The 12,070-nt window shown below is 43.0% G+C and overlaps 1 protein-coding gene across 2 annotated transcripts in view; it reads right to left on the bottom strand.

The window, feature by feature from the left end:
• Positions 1–7,233: 7,233 nt before the first annotated feature.
• Positions 7,234–12,070, bottom strand: part of ATP6V1H (ATPase H+ transporting V1 subunit H) — a 59,552-nt gene continuing 54,715 nt past the window's right edge. For both annotated transcript variants that reach the window (XM_038766603.1, XM_038766602.1), the window contains one exon: positions 7,234–7,616. In XM_038766603.1, the coding sequence (XP_038622531.1) occupies positions 7,556–7,616 (61 nt within the window). In that variant the 3' untranslated portion in view covers positions 7,234–7,555. The remainder of the gene's footprint in view (positions 7,617–12,070) is intronic.

Raw genomic sequence — 12,070 nt, forward strand, 5'->3', positions numbered from 1 at the left:
TTGATGATGCAGTAAATATTCGTACCTTCATCTGTCGAGCGGGTGTTTATCTTGTCGGCCCTACAGGACCGTTAATGGGTGAAGGCCTGGCTCTCCTCCTCTTCCCATGAGGACCTGTACTGAGCACCTCCTGGCTACGACACTGTTCTAGGTGCTCGGGACAGTGCTACAGAGGCAACAGACACATGACTAGACTGTAAGCCCACTGTTGGGTAGGGACCGTCTCTATATGTTGCCAACTTGTACTTCCCAAGCGCTTAGTACAGTGCTCTGCACACAGTAAGCGCTCAATAAATACAATTAATTGATTGATTGACTACCCGTAGGGAGCTTACATTTTCATGGGGGAGACAGACATTCAAAATATTTGAAAATAATAGAAGCAGTAGGAAAAACAACCATTCCAAGAGAAAATATTCGAATGGATAATTGAATTTGCACAGATGCTGAGGATGGGCATAAACTCGGAAGAGTGAAGGGTGGCTGTTGAATTGATAGGAGTAACGCTGAGGGGAAATAGTTGGGGAAGGTTCACTGGAGGTGGGATTTTAGGAGGGCTTTGAAGATGGGGATGATGGGGCAACTGAAGTCCAGTGGGTTTGGAGAAGAGGGAAGAGAGTGCCTAGGCCAGGAGGAACAGTATGAGCAAGGGACTGGAGGTGGGAGAGTCTACAGCAGGGTACACCACTCTGATTACTCAATAAATACATTCAATCATATTTCTTGAGCACTTAGTGTGCAGAGCACTGTACTAAGAGCTTAGAAAGTACGATTCAGCAATAAATACTAGGCAATGGACTATCGGTCTACCTGACACAGAGTAGAATGCTGATTTCACTTATTCATTTCACTGCAGGGCACCGCCAGTAAAAGAGCTTTTTTGTTCTTACAAGGTTGCATTCACAGATGTGGCTCAACCGCTCACCTATTGGCAGGCTTCCTGCTGAAAGGCAGAGTTCAAATTGTCACCCAAAGCAGAGAAGACGGGAGAGGGGATTTAATCTCCAAGCATCTGGAATCTAGGCATGAAGGGATTGTGAGACACTGGACTGCCAAACTGCAGGAAGTAGCATGGCACCCTTCTGGAGGTTTCAGATTTTGTAGAAGAGGGAATACACCCTCAAATTATAATAGAAGCATTAGGAAAAACAACCATTCCAAGAGAAAATATTCAAATGGATAATTGAATTTGCACAGATGCTGAGTATGGGTATAAACTCGGAAGAGTGAAGGGTGGCTGGTGAATTGATAGGAGTAACGCTGAGGGGAATTAGTTGGGGAAGGTTCACTGGAGGTGGGATTTTAGGAGGGCTTGTCCTGCTGGGGTCCTGCTGGTGATCATAATCTTCCAAAGCCAAGAATTACAACAAACTTAAGGATCGCCGCCTGGTTCTTGGGAAGGAGGAAGTCAGCTGATAGGGGTTGGGATTCCCTGGAAAGAAGGAGTCTGAGAAGACAAGTGAAGGAAGGGGTGTTGACGGATAGGGTTCATTTGGGATTGAAGGCCCAGCTCTATAAAGGGACTTGGGGTGAAGCATCCCTGACTTTATCCATCCAGACAGATCAGAGTCAAAATTATTCAACTCCTCATTTCCTCTTCAATTCAAACCTTTGAAACATCTGGTGAGCCAGAAGTCTGACAATGGCAGGGAAATCAATATATCAACAAAGGGCCATTGAGATCGAGTCTTTGTCTTCTAACTGCTGCTCAGTGATCATTGTGAAATGGCAGACAGCATCTTGCCTTGATTGGACATGGATTAAAAGCATGAAAACGTGCATTAATAAAACCCTGGCCTTAGCTGTGTTCACAACACATGAACAATAGGGGTGGAAGTGACAAAACAATCTTCTCCTTTCTGGATGAAAACCAGGGGTACCAAGCATGGGTTTAGGTGGTGGGTAGAGGTGGGAGAATCTTTCTTCGTAGCTACCCTGCTTTCTGCAGCACAATGAGTTCATGCTGGCATGTCCATTGACTGGTGAAATAAATGTACACACTCTCCAACCCCTTCTCACAGCTCCAATAGCTCCCTAAATGGCAAGCGCTGGGATCATTACACTCAATTTCATCTGACTCTTGTTAAATATAATTTGCATATAAAGAACAAATCAATGATTCAATTTGATTTTAATATTCCCTTTCTCCTCCTGTACACATTCCCCTCTCTCCATGCTATGTCCAATCGTGGTCTATGTTTTTTGGGGTTTTTTTTCTATCCTTAAGCATATGGGCTCCTAATCTCCACAAAGTCCACTGTGCAACCTCTGCATTCCAATTTTTTTTTTTATTCAGAAAGTTTTAATGCTAAATCTGGGGAAGTAATTTTCACACCTACTCACTTTGAATGGATTCAAAACTTATTCCAAAATGTTCTCATTTTGTTTCCAAAGACAATGTAATGGGAACGGAAGGAATTTAAAACAATCTCAAAAGAAATCAAGTTCACCACAGAAAGTTATATCTGTAGATGCTTTAAAAAAATTTGACATGAAGTGTTCAGATTCCAGCACTTAGAACCGTGCTTTGCACATAGTAAGCGCTTAACAAATGCCATTATTATTATTATCATGACTTCATATAATGATCGTAACTGTACAAAAACTCTAATTATTTTAATGTGGCTAAACAGAAAGGGAAAGGGCAGTTGTTGTTTTTCACAAATTAGACATTTTGTTGATAAGAGAGCTACTTGATCCAAAGTTCATCCTGGGAAAATGAACTCCCCATTTTAGGTGGGAGACCAGTTTTTATAGGCTCGTTGTGGACAGGGAGCGTTTCTGCCAACTCTGCTGTACTCTCCCAAGCACTTAGTACAGTGATCTGTACATAAGAAGTGCTTAATAAATACCATTGATGAGGATGTCCCAATGTTTAGCACCATAAGATCCAATCAATGACTGTAAACCCATCAATACACTAAACTCCGCAAAGGACACAGAATAAGCCTAAAGCAGGGACAGAAGGGAGTAGGATGCCCTCCTGGAAAGAGCACGGGTCCCTATGTCTGAGGATCTGGATCCCAAACCTAGTGTGCCACTTGACTGCCATGTAACCTTGCACAAAACAGTTAACTTCTCTGTGTCTCAGCTTGCTGGGATCCTGGGAGAAGGGAGCTTGCCCCACAGTGGTGTCTCCTTTCTCACCTAGGAGCTGTGGTTCAAACTCAGGCCATGAGATGTAAAACCCAGAGACCAACTGCAGCCAAGTCTCACCGACGGGAACTAAACCAGAGATAGAGGAACACTATTTATATTGTGTTAACCATTGTTTCTCCCTCTCTTTCAGTCGGTCGCCAAATCCTACCAATCTTTCCTCCACCTTTGCGGGATCCACTCCTTTCTCTCCATGCAAATAGCCATTTGCTGGCCCAGGCATTTGTCGTATCCTGGCATGATTCCCACATCAGTCTCTCCCCTCTCCAGTCCATACTTCACCATGCTGCCTGGCTCGGCGTTTTAAAACTTGGTTTTGCACATACCTCTTCCCACCTTAAAAACTTGCAGTGGTCGCCAATCCTTACTGCATCAAGCTGAAACTCCTAGCCACTGGCTTTCAAGCCATCAGTCGTCTCTCTCCCTCCTACTTATCCACTCCTCTCACTGCACTCCAGTTTATTCTCCTTATTCCTCTCAAGCTAACCAACTCACTGCCTCATTCCTGTCCTTGTTTCTTCGGACCCCTGGCTCACACCCTTCTCTGGGCCTGTTTCGCTCTCCTTACCCTACCAGTTCTACTAACCTTGACAGCCCTTCTCAAGTCATATGTCGTCTTCCAGGATGCCTCCCCTGATTTCTAAACCTCCCCACGTGATAATACCCATTGCAAACATCAGCACTTTTGTGCCACCTAAGCACTTAAGAGAAGCAGTCCGGCCTAATGGATAGAGCATGGGCCTCGGTTTTAATCCCAGCTCTGCCACTTACCTTCCGTGTGGCTTTGGGCAAGTCCCTTCATAGCTTTGTGCCTCAGTTACTTCACCTGTCGAATAGGGATTAAGACTGAGCTCCATGTGTGACAGGAACTGTGTCTAACACAATTCCTTTGTATCGATCCAGCACTTAGTACGGTGCCGAGCACATAGTAAGTGCTTAGTATTACCATTATAATTATCATGACTACCCACCTCATAACATTCATCCACATCTTATACACTGTTACTTCCTCCTATCTATAGTGTACTTCAGTGTCCTTCTCTGTTAGACTGTAAACTCTGTGAGGAGAGGGACTCTATTAACTCTATTGCACTTTCCTAAGTGCCTAGTAATGTGCTGCACATGCTTTAAAGATCCAATAATTACCATCAATTGACTGATTCTCTTCCCTCATCCCCTCCCCGAGGGAAACTGAGTAGCCTCACTATCAGGGAAGAGATAGACTCTATCCCCATCAACATCTCTAATCAAAGAGACCAATCCCCTCCTATCAAAAGTCATCCACTTGTGTGTGGATTCAGAGAGAAGGAACTGAGCTAATGTCTACACTTGGACATTCACTCTCCTAACCTTCCACACCCATGGCAATTATTTACAGATCTTCCCTACCCATAATCACGCTGACACTTACTCCAGTCCCACATCATATATATATTCTACTATTTCCCCTAATTGATTTTAAAATCTGTCTTCCCCTGTAAATGGTAAGCTCCCTGTGGGTAGAGATCGTGTCTACCCAATCTATTGTATCGTACTCTCCCAAGTGCTTAGCACAGTGTTCTGCACACAGAGTTCAATAAATCCCGTTGATAAATTGATCTTTAAACTCTCTTGCTTCCCCGTCATTTATTTTAGTGTCTCTCCCCACTAGACTGTATGCCCCTTGAGTGCATGGATCCTGCCTACTACCTCTGTTAATTAATTAATAACGGGCACTTATTAAGCGCTTACTATGTGCAAAGCACCGTTCTAAGCGCTGGGGAGGTTACAAGGTGACCAGGTTGTCCCACGGGGGGCTCACAGTCTTAATCCCCATTTTTACAGAATCTGTTGTATTCTCCCAGCCACTCAGTACAGTGCTCTGCAAACAACAACCAAATACTATTGATTGACTGAAGGATGTTAGTCTGTCCATTTGTAAAGCCGGGACTGGGTCATACCTGTCCCAACTGAAACTTCTGATGATAGAACTTCAACAAATGTTCTTGTTGAAGTCAGGTCAGTTTGATTTTTTGACGATATGTCAGCAGGCACCACGAGATATTATGAATAATAATCCTGGAAGTCTGACCCTCAAATATGGTTATTTTGCCAAACAATTTAGGGATGAGAGGGCACTGAGTTAGAAAATGCCATTTAGTAAGGGAGAGACATTGATAGGAACAGGATGCAAGTCCTGGCTGTGGTCCTGGATTGTGATTCCTGGAAAGATAATAATAATAATGGCATTTATTCAGTGCTTACTATGTGCAAAGCACTGTTCTAAGCGCTGGGGAGGTTACAAGGCGATCAGGTTGTCCCACGGAGGGCTCACAGCCCTCCATTTTACGATGAGGTAACTGAGGCACAGAGAAGTTAAGTGAGTTGCCCAAAGGCACACAGCTGTCAATTGGCGGAGCCGGGATTTGAACCCATGACCTCTGACTCCAAAGCCCGTGCTCTTTTCCACTGAGCCACGCTGCTTCTCTAAGATACTGAGTTTGTCAGTGGCCCGGCCCCTCCTCTCTATATTGAGGGCAGCTATTATGTTGATTGCGTGCTTACTGTGTGCAGAACACTGTACTAAGTGCTTGGGAGAGTACATTACAACAGTAGACAGACACATTCCCTGCCCACAAGGAGTTACAGTCTAGAGACGAGATTACAGTATAGGCTAATTTACGGTCTAGAGACAAGCTTACACATCATCAAAGTAGGGGAAGACTGTTTCTTGGACTCTGGCTCTACACAACTGATTTTCCTTAGCCATTGCCCAAAGACCCTGAAATTTAAAGTGATGATATTCACAATACATTTAAGCTATTTCAACCTTTTACAAATTAACAGAACCTCAAAACAAGTTGCCATTTGGCTAGGGGTCATAAGGACAAGATCATTCTTTGAAACGGTACCTGGCTATTTGGCTAGGAGCCACAAACACAAAATCATTCTTCGAAACTGTACCTGGAAAGAAAGAGTGGATTCACTATCAGGCATATAAACGACTAGTACGATCAGCTTATTTACAGCCATTACAGAAGGTGTACTAACTTATATTTTTTGGAGAATGATTAATTTAAAGCTTCCAACAGATACTCAAAACTTGAGGTTGAGCGGAGGGAATATTTGGTTCAGGTCACAAGAACAAACTCACATAATATGTTTTGCTAGATCCAATCAATGATATTTATTGAGTGCTTACTACGTGCAGAGCACTGTACTAAGCGATTGGGAGAGTACAATACATCAGAATTAGTGGACATGTTCTTCTGTGCTGGGATTACAAAATAGATGCCAAAGTTTGTTTCCAAGGCACCCAGTCCTGGGCACCTGTGGAGTCTCGCTTACTTTATGCTTCCAAAACTGCACGTTTTTCTTCAGTAGCTGAAATAGAGGAAATATTTCCTGATCACATAGAATATCCAAGGTGGGTCCAGGTGGCTTTCAGGACAATTACTCTACTCGCTTTTCCTTGGGGACAGAAGAGGGAGAATTAGATTTATTGGAGGGTCAAAGTTGCAAACTTATTTAAGGATGATGGGAGTCTCCGTGGGAAAAGGCGGCGGAGGATCGGTCCCAGAGCTCACTGGGTGTTGCAAGGTGCGAAGCACAATGCCGACCGCGGACCTGAGAGGCTGTTTATGCCTAAGACTCAACTACAGAATTAAAGTCAATCAAACATGCATGAAGAACTCAATAACCGAGCTGACTTGGAACTGGGGGAGAAAAAAATGAAGAATTTCTACATTTCTCCTCTCCCCTTGATGTCTCAAAGATATGGACAAAAAGACATTCAGAAACAAAGGTAACTTTTCTTTTTCCCAACACTTGGTGGCTGTGATTCCTGGTCAATTTTTGAACTTGGAGAAGATGACCAAAAAAAAAAAAGATAGCTCTATTAGTGTTCCAAAATTTTTTATTTTTATTTGTGCATGTTGGAAAATACCTTGAATGATCAAATGATAGTTCTGACTTACCAAAACTTCCTCGTGAAAATGTTTTCAGCATAATTCTTCCAAAAGGAGCAACTGTTCACTCTTTCCTTCAGATAAATCCCAAGTTCAGTAGACAGTAAAGATGAAAAAGTTCAGACATGAATGGTCTGGAATGAATATCCTTTAATAATAATCAATCTCAAGACAACAATAAATACAGAAAACAAAGACAGTACCTGTAACAGCCATATTTGTTTTAGCTCTAGGAAGTGCGATTTTAAATTATTCAAATGATAGAGCTTAACGTACACTGAGTTTCATTACAGTAGCATTGGAAGAAAACTAGGGGGAGAAAAAAGAGCTTCCACAGTAGAAGACCAAAGTTACAAATAAAATGATTTAATCTTTCAACTAGTTATCCAGCTCGTCCCTCCTACTGGGCCACTGGAGGAAGAGCCTCAGATTCAGCGAAAGGATTTTCCAATTCAGCTTCGGGCAGTGGCTGTCTGGGGTTGCTCAGACTGCAACTGCTTCCCAAGGTATTCCCTGAAAGACACAAAGGAAGTAAGTTTTTTAATACAACCAGATTGTGCTGGGGGGAGGGAGTCCAAAGTCCAGGTTCCCACCAAAATCAAGTGGACAGGCAGTGTTGTCATATTAGATTTTTCACCCCCATAAGACCTGATTCTCACATGCCCCCAACAGAACTGCAATTAGAAATCTACTCCCAATTTCCAAGTCCTACAATATTAAACATATATATTGAGAAAGTCCTTGAGCTTTAATCTGACTTGTCATCTTATTCAGAAAATTCAGAAGAGGCCTGGGAGTAATTTTGTCCAGGCTCCTGACAACTGGCCAGCTGTCCAGTAATTTGTATTCTTTGGTCCAATCTCAATTTGACACCCCATTTTTCTGCAATAGCACCTCCAGCTCAGAATCAGTAAAACCCTTATCACTCCAAGGGAACAGGTTCAAAACTGTTTCTGGTATTTTTAGCCAAGTGCTGTTATATAATTCCACATTTCCAAATACTGGCAGTTGATGTTGGAATGGAGTGACAGAGTGGCTTCATTCCATACGTGGGCTAAAAGCCTTAGACACCCAAATCATAACAAGTTATTCGGGGTGGGTTTCCCCTAAGTGTCTCTAAGTACTAAATGAACCTATGCTTCTATTCCCAAAGGTGCCTGGACATCTTCAGCTACGAAGAATTGAAACATACATACAGGTAAAGCATTAGAGAGAAACCAACCTGTGGTAAGATTAATAAGATTTTTCTATTCGAGAGCAATACGATAATTAAATCTGATGTAAACAGACCCAAATCAAATACATCTTAACCATCACCATCTTGCCCATTGCAAAGAGAGATTTTTCTGTTGGTGGCTGCAGTATTACATTCATTTCAGCCAGAAAGGACAGAGGGGAAGAAAAATTGGGGGTGAAGGAAGAGTGGGAGAGCAACTATTCCTAGTCCATGAACCATGCATTTCCCCGGTATCAAGCAGTGTTTGGTGACAGTCAGTGTCCACAAAAAATGGGAAAATAATCAACTGCAATGATAGCTTTTACATTTATCATCAATGAATAATTTATACATTAAGGACACGACAGGGCACTTAAACTAGAAAAACATTCTTGGAAAACAAAATTACGTGAATGATGAAAATGTTCGTCATAACAACTGATCTACAATTTTTCTCTTAGTGTGAGGTTACTGTCCTCTGCCACAATGAGAGCATGACAAAGGACTTCCTTACAAAAAACATAACCATTTAAGCCAACTCAACCAGGTTTGATATTTGTGTCTTGCTTTGGGAAGCTTCCCTGAGGGATAAGAGTAAAGCTTGGACAACTACCTGTGGGTACATCCCATGGGTCTTGGTGGGAGGGAACACGCAAGGGGCAGGCTGGGGGGAGAGGATGGGAAGGAGAGGGTTTAAATAATGGAGGTTCTGCCCAAAACCTTGCTCATCTCCCATTCAGTTTCTTGCTGCAATTGTAGCCATTTGGCTCTAGTTTTCTTCTGTGAACGTAGCTGGCCAGAGCAGCTCTTTGATCCAGGCTCTAATCCATACAACCACAGACCAATCTGCGGTAAATTCTTCCACAACGTTGTACAGCTAGACAAGAAAATGAGTTTCCCCAAATGGTGAGAACAGCTGTTCCAAGGCCAAAGCTAAAGTTGTAATGAGCTGCTACCCATAACTTAACGGAAATCAGAAGAGAGAGAATGGAAGGGGATGGAGTGACTAACTTTGTGAAGCATCTTTGGGAAGAATGCAACTTCAGGCTAAATATAACTGACATTTCTGCAGGAGTAATCCTGATACACTGCAGAGGAAACGAAAATATACAGAGAATGTATAAAATTCAGGAAGCTGTACCAGGTACTTCCTGCAACCCAAGATGGTCTTGAAGTTAACTTTTCAAGCAACAGCTGAGTTGTCTGAGGCCTAGGGGTTAGAAGTTCTTGTCCCGATCTTGTCAATTTTTATTCATGAACTGATGGTACTTTGACTAGCAGACACACAGAGACACACAAGCACACTCATTCACTCAGACAGTTTTCTTTGCAGCTCAATCCCAAGAGGCAGAGAAAGCCCGCACAACATATGGCCTGAAAAGGATTTCACTCAATGAATGACTGTGGCAACAGGGGGATTGCTGGGGATAGGAGGAAGGGAAAATGGCTTGGATGGTGGCAGCAGCAGAGCACGTTGAGGGGAAAATTACTGACAATGGTGGTGACCACCAGAGAAAAAAAAAACCCACTGGATCAGTGATGAGTCAAACAAGAAGCCCCATGTCCATTTTTCTGCTCTCTTAAGTGAGACTGTAATCCAACCACTCCCTAGAGTGACACCTCCCTTAATGGGTGACATTACCCGTTTGCTTGAACTGTTTTTCCCCTACTCTCATTATTAAATTCTTGCAATAAACACCACTACCACACATGTGAGACCTTAGGATCTGCTTTTGACAGATTCTTTCCTTAAAGACAAAAACGGCAACACAAGCTTGGGAACATGTTCAATCTTAATAAATACTGAAAAATAACTCAGCCTACGAGATGTCCTTTCTCAAAGCTATTCTACCAAAGGCAGAGGTTCAGGTCACATTAAGGTCTGCCAGGTAACCTAAGTACATGGCATTGCCTCTTATTTCATCATCTTTTCCAAGTTTCCTGAACTGACCTGTCAGGAGAGGACATACAGTTAACTGTCCCTTACGTGAGAGAGATTTTTGTCTCTGCAGAAGTGGACTGCTGCCATTGGCTCCTCATAATGGAAATCAGGCAATTCTCAATTGCACCGGATGTCCTGGAAGAGTACAGGTCATAAAGGGTAGCAGTCTCAAAAATAAATTTATCTGTCATAGGCTCCAATATCTTTGAATCGAAAGCAACATTTTTTTTTTCTGATGTTACAAAACACTTGCAAGAATAAGGGCTCTCAGACTAGAAGGCCAATTTTATGTCACAAAAAGTAATCAGCTGATATTCACAATCTGTACTGCAACTCAGTCTGTTGTGATTTATTCTTACATTAAAACCAAATATTTTTCTTTCCTCCTTGATTTAAACAGCCAGCTGCTTCTTGGCCTAAGCGCTCAATTTAAAGTATAGTTATCAGTTCTGAAAGGCCCTTTTTTCTTATAATTTCAAATTAGCAGGCCCAGTTCTTTGCACCCAAAGTAAGGAGGGAAAAGACTAAGATCTTTAAAAGCTCTGAGTTTATACCAAAAGGAACATTCAGAGGTTAAAAGAGAACCGTGTCTAAATGAATTTTAATCAGGCCCCTTACTACAAAGAAAAGCTTTAAAATTACCATGTCACGTATCAGAACTGAAGCTCGTCAGAAAAATAACTTGGCTGTCAGCCAGAAAATAACTTTTCTGCAAAGAGGAAGACCTACAATGACACATATTAACTTGCATAACAGGTACCAAAGTTTACTTGCACTGTTCTCTAAGTGATTTATAAGATTGGGAACTCGCAATTGCTGACAAGGAGAAGGAGCCCACCTAGGCATTTGTGTGGCACAGCAGCTACTTGATGAGACTCGGGCATTAGTGCCTGTGTAAGCAGCTCTGAGATTTATCAATCAATAGAATTTACTATGAGAGCACTATACTAAGTGCTTGGGAGAATACAATAAAATGTACTGATTCCTGCCCTCAAGGACCTTACAATCTGCCTTGCAAGCCAACTGGCATAGTGGATAGAGCATGGGCCTGGGAGTTGGAAGGTCACGGGTTCTAACCCCAGCTCTGCCACTCGTCTACTGTGTGACCTTGGGCAAGTCACTTCACTTCTCTGGGGCTCAGTTACCTCCTCTGCGAAATGGGGATTGAGACTGCGAGGTCCAACCGATTTCTTGTATCTACCCCAATGCTTAGTACAGTGCCTGGCACCTAGTAAGCACTTAAATGCCATAATAATTATTATAATTATTACTAATTCCAAGGGCTTGAGGTACAGGAAAGATGGTGGGGTTGTCTCCTTTAATGGGAAAGTTACGTGGAGGAAAGGATTTGGGCGGGAAGAGGAGAAGTTCAGTTCTGGTCATATTGAGCCTGCCAATCCATCTTGGGCATCCACGTAGAGATGTCCCGGAGGCAGGAAGCGATGTGAGATTGTTAAGAGGAGAAGACGAAGATTTGGGAGTCAGCCACACGGAGGGATCACTTGAAGCCGCAGGAGTAGCAGCACCACGTTGGCTCTCGGTGGTATGGGGGCTGAACGACTCCTTGGTTGCATCCCTGGCACGTTAACGGCCCTGTTACGGAATACGTCGCTCATCACCTTTAGGCAAGGGGCTACGACAGCTGCCCGACTACCTTCACATGTGCCTAGTTTGAAAGGAAAGACTGTCCTTTCAGCCAGAGCCACACAATGGATAAAATCCCACCACTAGCAGCAGCCTCTGAACGTGAAAGTTCGCTTTATATCAAAGCATCCACAAACTGCACAGTTCAGCTGCCCACCCTAGAGG

This window comes from Tachyglossus aculeatus, chromosome 25 (genome assembly GCF_015852505.1).
Source record: "Tachyglossus aculeatus isolate mTacAcu1 chromosome 25, mTacAcu1.pri, whole genome shotgun sequence".
NCBI lineage: Eukaryota > Metazoa > Chordata > Mammalia > Monotremata > Tachyglossidae > Tachyglossus > Tachyglossus aculeatus.